General features: G+C 47.3%; 1 protein-coding gene across 1 annotated transcript in view; it reads right to left on the minus strand.

Moving 5' to 3' along the window:
- Positions 1–502: 502 nt before the first annotated feature.
- TMEM114 (transmembrane protein 114) overlaps positions 503–21,859 on the minus strand; it is a 33,248-nt gene continuing 11,891 nt past the window's right edge. Inside the window, exons 3-4 of the mRNA XM_075899263.2 lie at positions 8,577–8,714; positions 503–6,561 (exon numbers count right to left, since the gene is read on the minus strand). Of these exons, the coding sequence (XP_075755378.2) occupies positions 6,329–6,561; positions 8,577–8,714 (371 nt within the window). The 3' untranslated portion in view covers positions 503–6,328. The remainder of the gene's footprint in view (positions 6,562–8,576; positions 8,715–21,859) is intronic.

The raw sequence follows: 21,859 nt of genomic DNA on the forward strand, positions 1-21,859 counted from the left end.
GATCATTGAATTGAGGAAGTAAATGCGTGGTTGCGCAGATGCTGTCGGAGAGAGGGCTTTGATTTCTTCAACCATGGGACTCTGTTCCGTGAATAAGGATTGCTAGGAAGAGATGGGATCCACCTAACCAAGAGAGGAAAGAGCATCTTCATGGGCAGGCTTGCAAACCTAGTGAGGTGGGCTTTAAACTCGGTTCCTTGGAGGACAGTGACCAAAGCCCTATGCTAAGTAAGGAAGTCAGATACCAGGAAGAAACGCAAGGAGGAACGAGCAACAAGGGAGGACCCCTGATTCGGATGGAGAGGGTAGGGTGATCAACTGGTTATCTAAGGTGTTTGTACAACAATGCAAGAAGCCTGGGAAACAAATAGGAAGAATTAGAAGCCCTGGCCCAGTCAAAGAACTATGATTTGATCGGAATAATGGAGACTTGGTGGAATGAATAGCATGACTGGAGCACTGTCATGGAAGGGTATAAACTGTTTAGGAAGAACAGGCAGGGGAGAAAAGGAGGAGGAGTAGCATTGTATGTAAGAAAGAAGTATGATGGCTCAGAGCTCCAGTATGTAGAGGGAGAGAAAAGCCTGTTGAGAGTCCATGGGTTAAGTGTAGAGGTGGAAGCAACAGAGGTGATATTGTGGTTGGGGTCTGCTATAGACCGCCGGATCAAGTGGATGAGGTAGATGAGACTTTCTTCAGACAACTGAGAGAAGCTTCCAGATCACAGGCCCTGGTTCTCCTGGGGGACTTTAATCACCCTGACATCTGTTGCGAGACCAATACAGCAGTACACGGACAATTCAAAAGTTTTTGGAGAACGTTGGGGATAACTTCTTGGTACAAGTGCTGAAGAAACCGACCAGGGGCCATGCGCAGTTTGACCTGCTGCTCACAAACAGGGAGGAACTAGTAGAGGAATAGAGGTGGGTGACAACCTGGGAAGCAGTGATCATGAGCTGGTAGATTTCAGGATCCTGACCAAAGGAAGAAAGGAGAGAAGGAAAATACACACTCTGGACTTCAGAAAAGCACACTTTGACTCCCTCAGAGAACTGATGGGCAGGATTCCCTGGGATGCTTACATGCAGGGGAGAGGAGTCCAGGAGAGCTGGCAGTATTTTAAAGAAGCCTTATTGAAGGCACAGGAAGAAACCATCCCGATGCACAGCAAAAAAAGCAAATATGGTAGGTGACCAGATGGCTTACCGGAGAAATCTTTGGTGAGCTTAAACACAAAAAGGAAGCTTACAAGAAGTGGAAACTGGGACAGATGACTAGGGAGGAGTATAAATATATTGCTCAAGAATGCACTGGAGTTATCAGGAAGGTGAAAGCGCAATTGGAATTGTGTGAATACAGAAAAGTCAGAGTGCATTTAACTCAGCTCAAAAGGAGAGAGACTGTTAGTGTAGAGAATCTCGGATGGACAAGGGGCCCTCTGCCAAAGCTCTGTGAAAGTTATCTGGGGAAGGGCAGGACTCTTATTAGCAGGCTGCATGCCTGCTAGGAGAGAGCTTTAAGACTGCTTCAACCAGCTTCTCCCTTCTGTTTTAATGATAGAACTAGAACAGACTCCATAAGGAATCTCTTTATTTATTTAAAATGTACTCCAGTGGACACTGGGATTTTTGTGTGTCTGTACTGTGCTTTTGGCCAAGAGCTGAAATCACTGAGAGCTGAAATTACTAGGTTTGACCCAGAGCCAAATCCACTGGTGGGAACAGCAGCAGGTGGCCAGCAGGAGCAGTGGGAGCAGCAGCAGGTGGGAGCAGCTGGCAGTCATCTTCTGGCCAGCAGAGCAGCCAGCAGGAGCAGTAAGTGGGAGACTTCGTGATGATGCATCTATGAACTCTGGGTCTGCACTGACTGGACAGAGCCATGAGTGAGGTGTTTGAAGTGTGGAAGGCAAACTCTGAGTTGGGGATTGAACTAACATAGTTGAAGCAAAGGACTCTGCCCTGCAGACTCTGGTGATGGTATCTTGGTTATGGATTTTCTTTGTTTATGTGTGTTTCCTTAGATTAATGCTAGATTACTGTTATTATATAGACTGTTTTTATCTCTGACTCCGTGCTTATGAGAAGGGAAGAATTGCCTGTAATGGTGCCCAATGGATAGGTTGAAATTATCCCAATTTACTGGGTGGAGGTTTGACCCAGTTTGGTTACATTTTTGAAAGAACCCCCTAGATACTGAACCTGGCCCTTCTGACTGCTAACTGCTACCATAGGAAGGGTAACATACATAACTCTATGCCATCAACATGTCAAAATAGTGCAGGAAGTTCAAATAAAAAACTAAGATTTTTAAATGCTCCTAGAAGGCACAGAAAATAATCTTAGTAATTTATGGTGAAAAGCTCATTTGTTTTGTACTTAGTTTAGACCACTCCACCACCTTTGTGAGTGTAAATATTTTACATTTATAAAAGATTTGTGTGGCTACAATTCAGACATTCAATAGAGGTATTTGGAAAGCATATCATATTATATATATATATATATAATAACGCTGCATGGGAAACTGTCAGGTTCCTTATAGAAAACATATGTCTTAGTTCTCCTTTGCTTTTGTAAACCATGCTCAGCTGTGAGATATCATTTTAGAGGAGTCAGAACAATTCAGGTCCCTTTTAATGGAGCAGCAGTAATATATTCAGAGAAAAGCAAGAAGCTGCTGCTTATAGTCCATTTAGACATAACAAACATTTAGAGTAGTATTATACAGGTTTTGGCACAGCACTAAATGTGATCTCACATATACAGGGGGTTTGTTGATACATAGAGGTGGAGCCTAGCACACAACATTTAAAGTGACATACTCAAGCACATGTAACTTTAGCAATGAAAGCTTTTCCCTGCTTCCATTTTAAAGCCATTTCTGTGGTTTTGTCCTGTTCATAGCACATAGAAAGATATCCAGCCTAATTCAAGTGTAGGGTGACATGTTGAAAATACAAGAACACTGGAATGTTGTTGGGCGGGATTTTTTAAAGCACCTAAATGACTTTGGAGCTCAATTTGATTGTCCATAAGAGAACTTGTGATCTCAGGAGCTTTAGAAAATCCTGTCTGTATTTCATCCTTATGAGACGGAGAGAGATGATGTTATGGCTAAAGTACTGGACTAGGAATCAGAAGATCTCATTTGTCTCCTAGCTCTACTGCAGACTTCCTGCATGAGTATGAGCAAATCACTTAGCCTCTCTGTGCCTTTACTCTTAGTCCATTAAATTCCCAATACTCTCTGACTCCCACAGGCTGGCTGGCTTCCCTCCATTTCACTTAATTCCCCCTTGCCCTGTTTACAAAGCTGCCTCTTTGGAGCAACGCCTGTCTCCCACTCTGTGTCCATACAGCACAGAGCACAATTGGGCTGTGCTCTCAGCTGGGGTCTCTAGTATCACTAATGATGCAGTTTTTTAATTCAAAATACAATAAATAATTATAATCATTAACAGAAGCAGGTGAGAGTCATTATCCCCGTGATCAGTAAAGGAGAAACTATGATGCAGCGAGGTAAAGGGACCAGCTCCAGGTCCCAGAGCACACCCAGCACTGCTGAGAAAGAAAGTAGCATCCCGACTCTCAGTCTTGTGCTATGTCTACACAACAGCATTATTTTGTAATACCTTACATTATTCTGAAATATCAAAGAGTGTGTCTACACTGCAAGCTATTATTTTGAAATGATGTCGAGCTGGTGGACTTCTTACTCCAACTCCTGTTGCCCTCATTTTACGAGGAGTAAGGGAAATTGAAAGAAGAGTGTTTTTCCCTCAACTTCCTGCTGTGTAGACAGCGCCAAAAGCTGAATTAAGCTATTTCTACTTAAGCTACACAATTGACGTAGCACAAGTTGCATAGCTTAATTCGACTTTTGCCCTGCTGTGTAGATGTGCCCTAAGTCTACTTATTTCAGAATGATTTTCCCTGTATGCATGACATGTGGATCACCATACTGAAGCCATAAAGAAACACTCATCCTTAATAGGAATATAGTGGAGCTGTTGATTCAATAGAGGACTCACTGGAAGTTTGAGGGTTAATAGCACTGCAACCCAGGGACTCTATGGGCTATAATACAAAAACAAGGCATCAGCACATAAGATAAGTTTCAGCTGAGTTGTACGTTTAGTGTTACACAAGTCACAATCCATGTTAAGAAGTCGCTCCTATCTCAATCCATGTTAAGAGTCCCCATTGACATTACAAAACTAGATGTCAAAGCACCTTGGAGAACAAAATAAATGGCATTGTTAAAGTATAATGCATCTCAAGAATGCAACTAGCGATGCGCAGGTTTCCCTGTAAGGGAAAAGGGAGAGGTTTATAACTTGGGTGCCACACTGGCACACATCTGAAGCAGTGTACGACCTCAATATTGGTGCACAAAACAAAAATCACTGTGCTCATGGATGGAAAATCTTAGAGGGAGCACTGGCAATGTGTAATGAATTGTGAGGGGTAAATATCATCTATCATGTAAAGTGAGTGCTAAGTTTGCAGAACTCCATCGAAATTAGAATTATCTGACCTAGCTTACATTTCATTTTTAGCATTAGCTCTGTGTGTGTGTAACCCACAAATCTAGTGTGGTTACTGAGCAATGCAAGTGGCACCTAGACCACAGCAACAGTTAAGACCAAGAGACAGCATGGGCTGGGAGCCAGCTGGCTTTTAGCTCAGAGGGTAGAGGCTCCTATACTTAGGTCCCCAGGTTCAAATCCGCCCGGTGGCGGTTACATGTGCATGTATGTGCCATTAGAAAAGAGAATCATATCTATTATATAAAAACAGAGGTCTCTCATGTCTGAAGTGGGGTGTAAGGCCAGGTCTACACTATTGGAGAAAGTTGATCTAAGATATACAACTCCAGCTGTGAGAATAGCATAGCTGGAGTCGACATACCTTAAGTCAAATTTCTGCAGCATCCCCGCTGTGAAATTGATGGGACAAACTTACTTCTCATGACCCAGTAAAAGAGTACTGGGGTCGACAGGGGGGCCAGCAGCAGCTGATTTAGCGGATCCTTACCAGACTCATTAAATGGAACCCTGTGAGATTGATTGTCAATCTCTGGGTAAGTGAAAACAAGCCCTAAGGGAACAGAAGGAATCTGTAATTAGTAAAGATGAACACTACCTTTAGCTACAGCGTTGTATTAATACCATTGATGTCTACTAAATTGTTCTTTAGACCAAGTCCTACTAGTGTCTCTAGGATATCGCTCAAGTACTCTGGAACCCAGGGTACTCCGGATTGTTGTCTGGGTGGGTTAGGTCACACTTCTGTGTGTGTATGTGTGTCTATCTGTCCAAGAACTCTTCCTAAATGCTAAGAGTTAGGACCACCAAATTTGGTATGCAACTTCCTCTTATAGCTTAAAGCAAAGTAAAGATTTGGTTGGGCCAGAAAAATGGGATGTGCCTGGAATGGGACTGCATTTCATAAAATAGAAATGGAGGACTGGGACATCGGAGGGCAAGGGTAGAGAAAGGGACAGCTATCTGCTATATATTTCAGAGAGTTTGTCTGTTTGTGTGACTGTGTGTCTGTTCCCCAGCTGCAGGATTGTAGAATCATAGAATCATTCTCTTTCAGACCTAGGATTCAATGATTCTATGATTCCTGCCCCCGCTGTAACCACTGGAGCTGCAGCGGCCATGGAGAAGCACCTCTCTCTCCAGGCAGCCTGCAAACTGAACCCCTTGTCCCCTTCCCCACCCTAGAACAATGATGTAAATGAAAAAGACCAAAAATTAACTGAGAGAAGGACCAGAGCAATGGTGGGTAAATCTGCTAGTACATGTATACAGACTCTGTATAAGAACTGATACAAAAGACATGCTGTCTAAGGGCTGCTTAGTGGCCTATGCACAATAAATGTCGTGATGGTGTTAGTCCAGCTGTCAAGGGAGAGAGGCTTCCGACACAGCTGCCCCTAATCAGAAGCACCCCTGTTAGCAGTCTCAGCAGAGGCCCATGATTAAATTGGCTGTGGAGACCAGACTCCAGTGCAGTCATGAGGAACTTTGTCAGGGGCACCTAAAGAGGGAAAGGAAAGAGAGAAACTGTTTGTGCTTGACCTGGAGAAAGCTCATTCTCTGCGCTTGTCAAACAAGCATCCTTAGTGAGCACTAAATACACCATTCATTTTCTTTTTAAAGACATGTAGGCCAGCCCATAGATATTTAACACTTGGTACCACCACACAATTGTTGGAAGAGCTAACTCAGCATCCTAGTACACTCAAGAGCAGCTTTGCCATTCTTCTTCTCCACACTGATCCCATAGATTCCACGTATGCATTAGGCTTCTTTGCTGCTTCAGATCCTCTGCTCCCGTCTCTGTTTGAGGCCCACTATTCGGGCAGCCAGCAGGAACGCTGCCCCAGTCAGCACCTCGGCAATGAAGGAGACCCACACAAGTGCCAGTGACCAGCCAAACTTGATGTTAACTTCCTGCAAGAGACTGTTGTTTCCCAAAAGGCAGAGGGCTTCCTTGAAGGCAGCTGCCGCATATGCAATGTAGACACTGATCCCAGTGAGTGTAACAAGGCCTAGAAGAAACACAAATAGTGTTGGGGTCCACTTTACCTGAGCTAAGGATCTGCTAGATCTCCCTCCCTATATTGGCAGGCAGAGCTCTCTCCTGCCTTGGTTTTGTATCTTGTCTCTAGTTTTGTTTTGGTCTCTGTATCACTAAATGAGGAACTGAAATGCAGCACAGCATGTTTCCTGCAAAGTGCACCTATTGATGCATGTCTCAGGGCTGTCCTGTCTGCTGGACAGTTTGAGGCAGCTGCCCTGGGGCCTGTGCTTTGTGGGGGAGGGGCCCACAGAGTCAAGGGCAGTCTGGGGGATTACCAGGGAGGCCTGATGCCAGCAGTAGAGGTTGGACCCTTCTGCACTCACTAGTGGTGGTGGGAGCTGCATGAAGTGGAACAACCTGGCCCCAACCTCCTGTATTCTGCCATCTCTTAGCCAGGCTCTCCGCTCCACCACCCCAGCCCCCACCTCATTCCGATCCCCTGAACAATAAGGCTGGGATGCAAGCATGGGGGAATGCACTGGGCTGGGGCCAGGTCGCTCTGCTTCCCACTGTGGCTGTGACTAGCACTAACCCCCCTTACACCTCCCCTCCCAGTAATCTCTCTGGTCACATCACCCATGGGGGGGACCTTGGGGGATGGGAGAGGGTGGAGCAGGGATAGGATGAGATAAGGCAGGGCAGAGCAGAGGCAGGGCTTGTAGGGAGGGATGGAGCAGGAGTGGGGAAGGCAGAGCAGGGGCAGGAAGAGATGAGGTCCAGCCTATATTTATTCAAATCAAGAGAGAACAGCAGATAAAGTAGCACTCTATATAAAACTGAATCATGTCTATGTAACTCAAACACCTTCTGGGTGTGGTGCACTGTCCCATCTAGTGGCACCTAGACCACTTACAGAAAAAGAGAATGAGTTTTCTCTGCAGCCTGAGTTGAGAGCGAGCTGGCTTTTTGCTCAAATTGTAGAGGCTCAGGCATGAAGCTCCAGAAGTCCCAGGTTCAGTTCTACCTGTCAGCGTTACATTTAGATTAAGCTACAGTCTCAGAGGGGTAGTCATGTTAGTCTGTATCTGCCAAAACAATGTGTCCTGTGGTATCTTAAAGGCATTTGTGAGTGCAAGTGGTATCTCCCACCGAGGTGAGTTCAGTGTGTTTTGATGGAATTTCCCTCTGAAACAGCTGGAGACCCTAGGGCCTGGGTTAGGGCCCTCCTTCTAGGGCCCCGTCTGGCAGCCCCTTAGGTATCAAGCACTAGGACATGAAGTCCTATGCTGAAGTGTTTCTCTAGTGACTCTGGCTACTAGGCAATACTGCCCTTGACACCAAGGGTGATTGTCTTCACTCTGGTCCTTGGACCTCGAGAGTGTGAGGTCAGAGACAACCAAAAACACTTAATCTCAATGTATCCACACCAATTACCTGCCCTGTTACAGGACAAGTTGTGCATACATTGACACAGTAAGGAAAAAATAAATAAAATGGCTGGACAGACCATGTAAGCCCCTCTTTCCAGGCCTGATACAGAATCCACTGAAGTCAATGGACATCTTACCACTCATAGCTGTTTTTGTTTTTTCTCTTAGACTTAAGATCAAGCCTTAAATCACCACAAATGCAGCGTTGTATAATGCCAAGTTTCACAAATTCCAAAGCCACTATCATTTTACTATGATTTTTTTTTAAATCTTGTCTCTAAAGGACGAAAAACTGACATAACATTTGCTGAAAGGGTATGTAACCTTTCAGGGATGAAGATACCATGTTCAAGATGTCTCTCAATCCTCCAAGAGACACGGCTACATATAACTTTCTGCTATACCTTGTTGTAAATGTCAGCGAGCTACTTCAGAACCCCATTACTAGCTTTTTAATCTAAAAGGAGCTGAATGGGAAAGCACATAAAGTGAATAAACACTGGCACTCAGTTGGAAATCAGACATTTTGCTGGCTGTTCTCATTGCCCTCTGGGAGTAAATGCCCTAGTTCTAAGCTGTCACCCTTCATCTAAAGTAGGTCTCAGTACAGTACCTCCAAAAAGAAAAAGCATTCCCGTCATTAGAAGCAGCAGGTAGGCTCTGGCAAGAATACTGATAAATCCAGTCATCCCTCCAAAAATCATCAGGATCAAGCTGAGAGGCAGCAGGATTACAAATGTCCCATGCATGTCTAGAGAGAAGAAGAGTTATCAGTTTTTCATTATCACTGCCATTTGTGCCCTATCAAGATCAGGGCTTTATTGTGCTGGATATCCCTATTACAGGACAGGGTGTGCAAACACACAGTAAGACCATCTCTTCTCCATAGAGCTTACAGTCTAAATAGACAGGATGCAGGATGAGGGAAATAAAATGCAACACGAGATCCTGATCCCTTCACTTAGGGTACATCTACACTGCAAGCGTCTTTCGGAATAAGCTTTTCTGGAAGAGAGCTTCCAGAAAAGCTTCTTTCAAAATAGCACATTTATCCACAAAAAGCGCAACAAAATAGTGATTTCTATTTTGAAAGATAGCATCCATGCTGATTGGATCAATCTATCTCAATTTAAGGCTACCCAGAACCAGTTCAGGCAGGGCATTAGGTCAGCCGTTGCTTCTGGGAGCTGCTGCATAAGGCTATCTCAGACATATGCTTAAAGGGACCTCCCTGGACAGCTGTTTCTCAGGTTCTTCTGCTTACTTGCCTACCTCTCTGAGGGGACAGCAAAGCATTTCCTCTGTGAACTTTGGTTGCCCTGCTTCAGGACACCACAGCACTCCCTACCATGGAGATGGAGCTGCCTCTGGGCATGCGATGGCCCCATGTTGCCAGTTTCTGCAGCAATTTCTGCAGGCTGCCTTCATGTCCCTGCATGAGCTCGACCCCAAGCTCATCTCTGAGAACCTCTGCCTGTGTGTGGGAGCGATGCCCTTGCAACCGCACCCCACGATGGAGCGATGCCTCTGGCAGCTGGACACCAGTTCCAACTGATGGGACCAGCTGCTGATGGAGCGATACGATGACCAGCTCCAAAACTTCCACATGAGGAAGGAGATTTTCCTGGAGATGTGTGTTCCTGGCTCACCCTTGCCCTCAGATGATGGGACACCCAGATGTGACCCGCCAGACAGTCACATCTGTAGCTCTCCACACCAGACAGTTACCAATCTTTAGACAACCAGTTCAGTGTGGGGAAATCAACTGTCGGGGCCCATCCTGGGTGGTTCTGCAGTCCCAACATCACATAGCCCTGAAGGGGGGGTGGGCTTCATGGGAGTGGCTCCTGGGGTGTTTATGGGGGGGAGGACTCAGGGACCTCCCAAGAGCTCATGCACCCCCTTTGATTCTCTGTTTTGTTTCTTTGTCTCCTTCTGAAGGTGGTGAGACCAACACTGTGCAGGGTCATCCGTCTGGGTGACGTGGACCCCACTGTCTCTGGATTTACTGCCCTGGGCTTCCCCAGCTGCAGGGGGGCTATTGATAGCACACACATCCCCATCTCAGCCCCCTGGGCAGCACAGTACATAACCCACAAAGGTTACTTTTCTATGGTCCTGCAGATCCTGGCTGACCACCGCAGCCATCACGGACATCTTCGTCGGCTAGTCAGGGAAGGCACACAACACCCGTGTCTTCCACAACTCCAGTCTCTACCACAAGCTAGAGACCGGCACTTTCTTCCCTGAGTTTAACATCAAGGTCAGGGACATTGAGATGCCATTGTGCATTGTGGGGGACGTGGCCTACCTCCTCATGCCGTGGCTGATGAAGCCATACACCAGCAAGGACCTGAGCAAGGACCACTTCAATGGCCGCCTGGACAGGGCCTGCATCCAGGCTGAATGAGCCTTCAGCCGCTTGAAGGCAAGGTTCAGGTGTCTCCTGACACACTTGGATGTGGGGGAGGAGAACATCCCCCAGGTGATATCTGCTTGTTGTGTGCTCCACAACTGCATGGAGAGAAAGGGGGAGGCCTTCCTTCTGGGGTGGGGTGTAGAGGCTAGCCAGGAGGGAAGGGCCTTTGAGCAGCCACACACAGTTGCCATCCAGCAAGCCCATCAGGTAGGCCTACGCATCCGGGAGGACCTGAAGGAGAGTTTTTCTGAAGGACCCCAGTAATTCTCCCCAGGGCCTCCTCACTAAGGCTTTGCCCCTGTGCTTTGCCCCTCTCTGCCTTTCCCACAACCCCTCCCTTCCCTGCAGACACAATAAAAATTGCTTTGTTTTGGAAAAAAAACCTGGTTATTTATTTGGGATAGAAATAACTGGGAAGAAGGGGGGATAAGAAGCTGGAAATGGAAGGGGGCTCAGAACCTTGGAGGAGGGTGTGGGGGGGCAGAAAAACTTGGAGCGGGGAGGAGAGGCTCAGGACTGGGGCTGAGAGTGGTGCATGGCTTGGGTGCTTCCTCCGCCTCGTGTGTGGGGACCTCTGTGACCTCGTGGGTGGGGAAGTCCAGAAAGGATAGAGGAATAGGCAGAAGGGGGTAGCTGGAGTTGGGTCAGGCATGGGAGGGGGAGTGGGGACAGGGGCAGGGACAGGAACTGATGCCAGGTAGGTCAGAAGCTCCTGAATGGCTGTACACGTGTTGCGTCCCTGCTGCAGCAGTTCAATCCACATCTGGGCCCTCCACTGCGCATCATCCCAGACCTTCTGGGCCAGTGTCTGCCACATGTCCTGCAGGATGGAGACATGCTCCCTCAGGAGGTCCTCCTGGACCCTCCGGCAGCTGCGGCTCCCCGAGGATCAGGCGGCTGGCTTGGGTGGTGTCAATCACCCCATAGTCATGGCTGGTCCAGCTGGGGAGAATAAAGAGAGGTGGTCAGTCATCCCTGGAGACACTGTCCCTGATGCCTTGCCCTCATCTGTGAACTGAGAGCAACAGTTCCCAGGTCAGAGGATGAGGATGTCCTGGGAGCAAGGCCATGTGTAGCCTGGACAGTGGGCCCTGAGGTCTCTAGGGGACTATGCTTTCCCATCCCCCCCCCCCACACACACACACACACACGTCCCACAGACAAGCAGGCAAGGAAAATGGCAAGCCACACTGGGATCAAATGGCTGGAAGAGGGACCTCGAGCTGCCTGGGCTTACATTGGGGCTGCACACACACCTGTGCCTGGCAGCACTGTCCGTGGGAGTGGGTGCTGCCTCGAGCATGCAGGCATGACTGTGTGCCATTTGTGGCACTCCACAGTCTATGGGCATGTGTGTCTGTGTCCTTGTCCCCAGCCTCCTTCCAGCAGTGGCTGATGGTGGGAGGGAGTCCCCCTCCCCGGGAGTCAGACGTGTGGCCGGCCTCCCCAAAGCCGGTGAGCAGGAGCCCAGGGGTGCTCCGGGGCTGCCTCCTGGGGCTGCGTGGCACAGACAGGTGCTGCACATACATCCACTTGCACTGACTGAGTGCGATGGCCAGGCCGAGAAGGCCAAGCAACAATTGCACCCCAGCCCGTCAGTACCCACCACCCTCACCCTGTATGTGTGAAAAACTAAGACCACTCGCCTGATGATCCCTCCCTGGCCTCGGAGGATGCCTGGGACACATCCAGGCCACGGGGTACTGGCTCCAAAGTGAGTGTGGTCACGGGGCTCACCATGTCCTCATCATCATCATCACAGGCTGGGACCCCCAGAGGAGCAACGACAGGCATCTCCAGCTCCAAGTCGATCACCAGGGGTGGCGAAGGGGCTGCACTGCCCCCCATGATGTGCTTGGTGCAGGTCTTCAAAATAGGGTCAGGAGTGGCGTCCTGCCCTGGAGGGTGAGCTGCTCTCCCTCGCCCTGGCATAGGCCTGCCAGAGCTCCTTAACTTTGCTCTGGACCTGATCCAGGGTCCTGGCGTGGTTCTTTGTGGCCAGGCTCTTGGCCATCCAGCCATATATGTCAGCATTCATGTATCTGGAATGGAGATCCTGGAGGTTCTCCTTGTCACTCCACGCCTTGAGGAGGACCAGAATCTCTGCCCCAGACCAGGATGGCACACGTTTTTTGTGGCCCCTGGAAGGTTTCTGGGAGCCCTGTGCATGCTCCCTGGGACAGGCAGGAGGCTCTTGGGGCACTTGTGGCTGGGACATGGTGCCCAGACATCAGGCAATGTGAGCTGTGCTGCGGCTGGAGGCTCTGAGAGCTGGCTTCCTGCCACATGCCCTGTCCCCTGTGTCTGCACCTTTAAGAGCTGCAGAGGAACCGAAACTATAGAGTTTTGATGAGTGTAGACCAAGTGGCCAGCAGAGCACCTGTAAGATTTCCTGGAGGACTCTTTTTTTGACAAAACTCCCTATTCCATGTCCACACACACCTAGTGGAATGAGGTTTACCGGTATTGGAAAAAGCCATCCGTTATTTTAACTTTCTTTCGAAATAACACAGTTGTAGTGTGGACACTAGTATTGTTTTTCCAGAATAATGGCCGTTATTCCAGAAAAATGGTGCAGTGTAGACGCACCCTTAGGCTTAGTAGTACTTCATTCGGTAAACAGCTCTGCTGATTGTACTTCTCCTTTTCAGTAAAGGTATCAGAATCTAGCCCACAGAGATCTAGGTGATGGGTTGCAAGTTTCATGTTAGTTCCAGATCCTAGTTTTCTTAGATTCCATGAAACCAGGAATATTCTTAGTGCTGACTAACTTCAACAAGTCCGTGGTAGGGATGAGAGGTTACATGTACAATGCAATGGTAGATGGCTAGTGTATGTCTGATGTGGGTGCTCACTGCCAGATGCATCTCAGAATTACACTGAAAGAGTCATGTCAAAGGTTTTAAATGACAACTCTGCATAAGGCCTCCATCCAAGGGCTGGAACTCTTCTGATTCAAGTTAATTTTTCCCTCTGGCTACGTCTAAACTATGGGCTTCTTTTGGAAGAAGCTTTTTTCGGAAGAGATCTTCCAGAAAAACTTCTTCTGAAAGATAGCATCCTAAGGATAAAATTATTTTGTTGTCAGTATGACCTCTGTGTGACCTTGGTGTTAAGCCTGGTATTTGTAAAGAGGTACATGCTTGGTCACAGGTATGCAACTAGAAGGGGATAGGTGAAACTGGCATAAACCTGTTTTACTGGTATGAACCTGTTGTAAGGCCAAAGAAGGGAATGTGAGGGAGTAGGTAATGATTGGAGGGGATTTGGTGCAGAGAGCATGACCTGTGTATGTGTGTACTGTCAGTTGTCAGTGGAAAAGGGGTGATTACCATGTATGATAATACAAAAGACATTGCCTTTTGTTTGGGAAGTTGCAAAACTTTCCTGAGAGTATCCTGGAGATTTTTGCCCTGGAATACATTCCTGAATAAAGCTGGTTGCTAAAGAAGGGTGTCTGAAATTGATTGGGACAGGGGCTTGGACCCCCATCCAAACCCTCAGATTAAAATTCTCTGTCAGTCCACACTGCAAAAGTGTATCGAAAAAGCGATCTGCTTTTTCGAAAGAGAGTGTTCAGACTGAATGGATGTTCTCTCACATGTAAGCTGTAATTGCTATGAATGGAGTGGCCTCCAGGGCACTTGTGCTTTTTCCTCTTTCCTCTTCTTCCGAAAGAATTCCCTCTTCCACAAAGGCTTCTTCCTCATAGAAGGAGGGTTACCAATGCCAGGAAAACCCCTCTGTTCTTTTCATTTTCTTGCAGAAGAACGCAATTGCAGTGTGGACGTTCCTCAAGTTTTGTCAGAAAAATGGCCTCTTTTCCGACAAAACTCTATAGTGTAGACATATCCTCTGCCTCTAATCCCAGTTGCTGATTTTTTCTCTTCAAATGATGGGATTTCTTCTCTTCAAATGATTCTCCTAGAATACTTAATTACTTCTGCTTTTTATTGTAAGAGCTGGGGTTGCAGAAGTGGGAAGTGTAGTGTAATTGTAGCAGCTGAAGCTGGGATCCAGACCCCTGGCATCTCTTTTCAGCTCTGAGACTGCCATGCAGGGACCTTGACTAGTTCACAGATTACTGATCTCTGTGCTTCAGTGATGTGGGGGAAGTGAATCTTAACTCATTATCTTGAAACCTTAATTTTGCCTCCCAAAGCCTGTATGAAAGGCTTTGTGCTAGAAAAAAAGAGACAAGCCAAAAGCAGCGTTCAGAGCACCTGCAAATCCAAGGGAACACATTCCTATTAAGAAACCACCACGGAGCCCAGCTCCATGCATGCTACATGCTGAAGGGTCTCACTTGATAATTTCTGTTTCCCTGTGTGGAGGAGTCCTCACGGCCTACCACGCTTGGATATGAGTCTGACGAAGTAAAGTCTAGGCCCTGCTAAAGCCTGGTTCAAATGTGCATGCAGGCGGAGCCTTAGGCAAAACAATTAGGCTACGTCTATATTGCAGGCTTCTTGCACAAGAAGCTTTTTGCAGAAGAGATCCACACTGCAAAAGCGCATCAGAAAAGCAATGTGCTTTTGTGCAAGAGACCGTCCAGATTGCATGGACACTGTCTCGCAAGAAAACTCTAATTGACATTAACAGAATGGTCACCAGAGTACCTGTGCTTCTTCTGATAGACTGTTTTTGCCCAAAAAAATGTTTCCCATCCACACACACCTTTTGCGCAAGAGCTCTTGTGCAAAAAGGAGTTATTCCTCACAGAGAGAGGAATACCTATACCACAAAAACCCCTCTGTTCTGTCGATTCACTGTAAATTTCCTCGCGCAAAAGTGCACTTGAGGTATGGACGCTCCACGTGTTTTTGCACAAAAATGGCTGTTTTAGCGCAAAACCCCTGTAGTGTAGATGTAACCTTATGTGGAAAATGTAACCTCTTGCCCTCGGTTATTGGATAAGGCCTGAGCATAAATAACTAACAAAATGCTGAAACTGCTATGTGTTTATCATAAATAATAATCATAGCTGAAATTTCCAGAATTATTTTTGCTATGGCTTGCAGGAATAGAGAGCAAAATAATGGACACACCTTGCGTATTTCAGAAATGCTAGCCACAAAATAGGTAAACAACTTGGGATAATTGCGTATGCTAGGGTCTGGACAAATAAGATAAAGTAAAAGAGGCCAGCATAGTCATGATTTATAGAATAGGGAATCACTTATAGTTGGGGTGAACAACCAAGACTCGCTTTGTTATAAAAATGGGCTTTTGTAAAAATATAGTTGGAAAGTAGGATAGACCCACAGATCCTGCTCATTGTAACTAGAAGCAAAGACCCTTCATCCGGCCACGCAGCATGAGGCGTCTCTAAGTGTGGGAGTCAAAGAGACCACAAACCTCCTGCCTTGACCACTGTAGGGGAAAACGGGTGAATTGTAAGTGAACTCAGTTTAATGTTGTAGTAACTGACTTGCAGTAAGAACTATGTCTGAAGCATGTGTTGCATCTTGCTCTCTATTCATAGTTACTGCATTGCTTTGTTTCATAATATTGGCTTTTGACATTTGCAGAAGACATGCTTAAAAACATATTAACTGCTCGTAAGGCTTGCAAAACTTAAAGGATTTGCAATAAATAAGCAAGTGGTTAAGTCTCTCTGGTGTGGCCTGGTTTCCTTTGGATCTAAAGTCACGCTGAACCACACAACACCCAGCATTTCCCATGTAGTGCTTCCATGGGGTTCTGCTGTATTTTGGTCCTGCAGCCACTGAAGGCCTAAGACAACTTGTCCCATAACAGCTCAATGCCCTTTGAGAACGATGTACAAAAGACATTTAACCACGTAGGTGAGAGCCCTATAAACCACTTGATTGGCACAGGGTGTAAATAGTGAAAGGACTTGCCTATATTCCAGATTTCCCTATTACCTCCTGCTAATGCCGGTGCTATATAATAAATACTCTATAACTGCTGAGGCCACTGCAGGAATATTCTTATCCCTTAACTTTAGTGACAGAATAAGGGTGTTTAACTCAGCATGCTTACCCTTCTCTGCTCATAATTTTTACGCAGCTTGGTGTTTTTATATCTTTTGTTGTAGTACCCTATTCTATACAGACTGGTTATGCCGTGTGTTAGACACCTCAGCTCTGCTCCTCACACCTTATGGAGTTTGTTTCCCCTCACATACACACATTTCATTCCTTCAGGTAGGGAAGCAGTCTCTGTCATCTTAGTCTTTCTGAGAACACTGAACACTTCCATTAGTTCACCAGAGCACCGCCTTTGTCCTCTGCCCACCTCCCTTTGTGTTTCATCACAAAAATTCTCCAGACTTGAAATCATCTTTGCTGATATCCATGGATCCTCTCCAAAGCAACAGTTCAGTCTGCAGAAGCGAAGAGTGAGGGGGGATTTGATAGCAGCCTTCAACTTCCTGAAGGGAGGTTACAAAGAGGATGGAGAAAGGCTGTTCACAGTGGTGACGGATGGCAGAACAAGGAACAATGGTCTTAAGTTTCGGTGGAAGAGGTGTAGGTTGGATATTAGGAAAAACTATTTCACTAGGAGAGTGGGGAAGCACTGGAATGGGTTACCTAGGGAAGTAGTGGAGTCTCCATCCATAGAGGTTTTTAAGTCTCGGCTTGACAAAGCCCTGGCTGGGTTTATTTAGTTGGTATTCGTCCTGCCTAGAGCACGGAGCTGGACTTGATGACCTTCTGAGGTCTCTTCCAGCTCTATGGTTCTATGATTCTATGAACAGTTACCTTAAGTGGTATGACAGAGTCCCACATGATCCCACAAGCCTTTTGTCCTACTTCATCCCATCTAGGTTATTTATGTAATAAACGCAAGGTTGCCTGTGTAATCATCAGGGCTCGTCGAACCGTGGCGAGCCCTACTCGCCAGCCGCGCTGTCCAGTATGCGCAGATCGCCCGAACCCGGCTCTTCCAGATTGCAATCTACTCGCCACAGGTGAGTACATTGCATTATTTGTCGAGCCCTGGTAATCATAATTCATTACTCTTGTGCATAGGCCTTATGATCATGTGACCATGTAGTGGGATTTTTCCCACCACATAGCTGCTGCATTTAATGCCTGATGCTTCATCTACACAACAAGTTTTTGCAGCAGAAAATATTCTAATGAGAGACTCATTAGCATAAGTGGCAATGTCATTTGCATATTTTCTGCCAATCCATTTTTTCACTAGGAGTTTTTGCGCAAAAACAAGCAGTGTGAACATTTCTTTTTTGAACAAAAAACCCTTTTTGTGCAAGATTGGTATACCTCCTTCTTTGAAGCATAAGGAACTTGCGCAAAAAGGGGGTTTTGCGCAAAAAGGAAATGTCCACAAGGCTTGTTTTTGTGCAAAAAACTCCTAGCGAAAAAGCAGATCGGCAGAGATATGCAAATGAGATCACGACTTATGCTAAGGAGACCCTCATTAGCATATTTTCTGCCTCAAAAACTCATAGTGTAGACGTAGCCTAAAAGAATGTTCATCACGGGCACCAAATTCTCGCTTTCCCTAGGGATACTCCACCCTTGTCCCCACCAAGGCCCTGCCCTCACTCCGCCTTTTCCTACCTCTGCTCTATCCTCCTCCCCTGCCCACTCCCTGCTCACTGCTGTCTAGCTACCCCCAAGCCTCTCCCTGCTAGCTCATCAGGACACTGCCAAACAGCAGATAAGTAGCAGCACCTCTGAACGACTTTGACTGGTGGTGCTGAACACCCACTATTTTTTTTTCCTGTGAGTGCTCCAACCCTTGAGTTCCCATGGAGCCAGTGTCTATCATGTTCTCATCACAAAAAATTATTCAAGACTTGTTCTAGCAATTTTTCAGTGGTTCCAGGCCTTGTTTACAGAATGCTATTCAAACCCTGCTCTGACAGAATTATTAATCTCCCCCTGGGGCTTTTCTGTTTTCTTCATTACCACAGTGTCAGAATGCTTCACAACCAGTGTCCCAGTGAGAGGAGGGGGTAGCTGTCTCCCACTTCACAGATAGGGAACTGAAGCACAGAGGTCAAAGGAATTGACTTTTTTAGTGTGCAGGACCTGACCTTTTTTTCTCTCTCAGAGAAATTACCATTATATAGCACTTAATTTACATGCAAACTTTGCTCCTCTTGTCTCAATTTGTCTGTAAGTAGACTGCTCTTGTTCAAATCAGACCCCACTATCTCAAGTCAGGCCCCCAGGCTTTGTCTACTCTGAAGGGGTTTTGTGCAAGAAGCTTTTTGCAGAAGAGATCTTCCGCAAAAACTTCTTGCACAAAAGCACATCCACACCAAAAAAGTACATCACTTTTGTGCAAGAAAGCATCCACACTGCATAGACCCACTTGCACAAGAAAGCTCTGATTGCCATTTACAGAATGGCCATCAGAGCACCTGTGCTTTTTCTGATAGGCTCTTTTTGCGCAAGAAATCCATGCCTTTTTGCGCAAGAGCTGTAGCACAAAAAGAAGTTATTCCTCGCGAGGAGAGGAATAATTCTACCAGCAAAAGCTCTCCGTCCTGTCAATGTACTGTATTTTTTTTTTTGCGCACAAAAACGTGCTTGGGGTGTGGATGCTCCACCGGTTTTTGCTCAAAAACAGCCATTTTTGTGCAAAAACCTTGTAGTGTAGACATAGCCCCAGAGAATGAGAAACACCTATCTAGTCACCATTTGTGAAAAGTTTGGTTGAAGTGACTTGCCCAGCATCACACAGTCTGAGGCAGAGCTAGAACCTAATGAGGCCATCCTTCATCTTCCTGCAGTCCCTGCCGCAGTCACTGCACCTTCCACTTCAACATAGAAGGCAAGAGTCCTATTGACAACAGAATTATTCACTATACAACCATGATTCTCATCCCAGGGCAGGTCCATCCTGGGCTCTGAAGAAGGCAGGGGTCCAGTATGTGTGTTGGGGGACAAAGGGGAATAATGATCATGTAATTAAAGACAATCTCATACTCACAAGGAGGCTGAAATAAGGTTGCCCAGGTAGACTTAATTCTGGCCAGGCCCCCCAATGTGGGGGGCAAAGGATCTAGTTGTCCCAGGGCCCAACAAATTAAAAGGTTCCAGGGCTTTGGTCCCTTTAAATTGCAAGCAGAACCTTGCATGGCATGCTCCAGGAAGCACTGAGGGCTGGCTGTGGGAGGTGCAGTACAGTGTGTGTAATGCTGAGAGCTGGCTTTCCTTAGCCCCTGCTGAGTGTCCCAGAATTGAGCTCCTCGCACATTGCCCAGGGCCTGGCCAAGTTTGCCACCAGCCCTGATTTTGGCATTTCCTAACTTTGAATACCTGGCTCTTTAGTCTTAATCTTTAATGTTGCTTTAAGCCTAATTTTCTAGAGGATTTTTTTAAGAAAACTGAAAAAATAAATTCTACCACAAGTCACCATACCAGCTCCTCTTGGGATCAGCAGCAGGGCTGGAACCTTTAGATCCACCATACAGACCTCTGCTACTTATGGTAACGGTGTAACCAATAGCAACAGTAGGTTGGCATCCTCTAGATGGACCTGCAGCTTTGCTAGTGGGTTTCACAGTTATTTGCTGGCTGAAGAGGAATGGTGAGACTCTGGGTTCCATTCCAGACCCTGGAGGGAGATGTTCTCTAATGGGCACTGACTCTTCTTCCCCCCACTCCCTTCCAGATTGTCTTTATCTGTGTCCTGGATCCCTGTCCCAGGCCCATCATCTTTGCCATTCTAGTCTGCATGCCTCAGGTTTCTCATCCCAGTCTCCTTCCTGAGTCAGTCCCAATCTCCTCTTCTCCCTCCAATCGGACTCTTTATTTGAATTGAGCCGCTCCCCCTATTCACATTCTGTTCTCAGTTCAGGTGTTTGGATGCAGAGCCAGCAGAGTCCACAACAGTCTGAGATGAAATTGCAAGGAAAGTCCTGTTCAAGTCCCTGCTGCAAAGAGTGGCCCCTGGAGATGTTAAAACAAAACAAGTTTTCAGAACGCTTTGACAGGGGCATAGCAATGTTTTTCCTAGCCACCCTCTCGGAAACAGCTGAATCGTTTGGGCTGAAATTTTTCAAGAAAATGAACCATTTGGGTTGCTAGATAACTGCCTCGGGATGAAAGTTTGACAAACTCTAATTGCACTGTCTTACAATGGGAAATGCTGGGCAGCCAGCCCTGCCTATAATAGAACATTAACTAATAGGATTCTGAACAGCACTACTCAGTTTCTTAGGGAGATCCAACAAACACTTTACTGTGTCTACTGTCAGGCTATGTCTACACTTGCACAACAAAACTTGTGTTGTTCATTGGTGCTTAACACACAGACACACACACACACACACACACACACACCGTGAACTATAATGTTTTTCCCGTGGCAAGTACACATGGTAATGCTGTTTTGTTGGCAGGAGCACTCTCCTGACAACAAAGCAAAACTCATTGAAGAGTGGAAGTATTTCACTTGTGCCAACAAAAAGCATTCACACATGCCAGCTTTTAGCAACAGAGCTGTGTCTACGCAGCTGTGTCAGTAAAAGCTGCAAAGAGTAGACATTCCCTGGCATTCTGACCTTCTGAGATCCACTTGCTGAGAAACTGACCTTCTGAGAAACTGAGATCCACTTGCTTACCCCATTGGCACCTACCTGCCAACTGCTACAATCCACCCAGTCCTCTGAACCTATCTGGGTCTCTCTAAAGCCGTGGTCACCAACCGGTCGCTCGCGAGCTACTGGTCAATCTCGAGGCCTCGACCAGTCGCTCACGAGGCGTCCTGTAAGCCCTGCCCCCATTTCCCTCCCACCCCCCAGAAGCCCCACTACTTACCTCCAGAGAAGACGGAGGTAGTGTCGGCTTCCGGCGCGCTGGGGTTTGGCCCCGGGGCTTCCCGGCGCGGGGAGGGGGTTGGCGCCGGGACAAGCGCCCACAGGGCTTCCCTGCGTGGGTGGGGGGGTTGGCTCCCTGGGCAGGCGAGGCTTTCCTGCACAGGGAGGCGGGGGGGGGGGGGTGGTGGCCCCAGGGCAGGTGAGCACGCACGGAGCTTCCCTGCGTGGAGGGGGGAGTTGGCCCCAGGGCAGGCGCATGCGGGGCTTCCCTGTGCGGGGGGGGAGTCGGGCCCCTGGGCAGGCGCGCGCGCAGGGCTTCCCTGTAGGGGGTTTGGCCCCGGGGCAGGCATGCGCTGGTTTCTGTCTCCTTCATGGTTCCAGCCCAAGACTGCCTCGCTCCCAGACCCTGCCCCCCAGCCAGGTGTTCGTCTGCGCCTCCCTCCCTTTGTCTTTCCCCCTGGGAAGAGCCTTGTTATCTGATCAGGCTGGGCCTAGGTGTCTAGGCTAATACACATGTCGGTGAGTCAGTGGGAGTCACACATCACAGCTCAGGGGAGCCCCAGGTTACAGAGCAGACAGCACCCCCATTACATTACAGATGAGTACACATGAAGAGACAGGTATGACTCAAATATGGGAGGGGGGAGCACAAGAAAGAAGTGACTCTGCAGAGCTAGTACCGGCCACACCCACCACAATCCTGCTCTTGCTG

The sequence above is a fragment of the Pelodiscus sinensis genome, chromosome 15, assembly GCF_052426305.1.
Source record: "Pelodiscus sinensis isolate ZL-2025 chromosome 15, ASM5242630v1, whole genome shotgun sequence".
In the NCBI taxonomy this organism is placed as follows: domain Eukaryota; kingdom Metazoa; phylum Chordata; order Testudines; family Trionychidae; genus Pelodiscus; species Pelodiscus sinensis.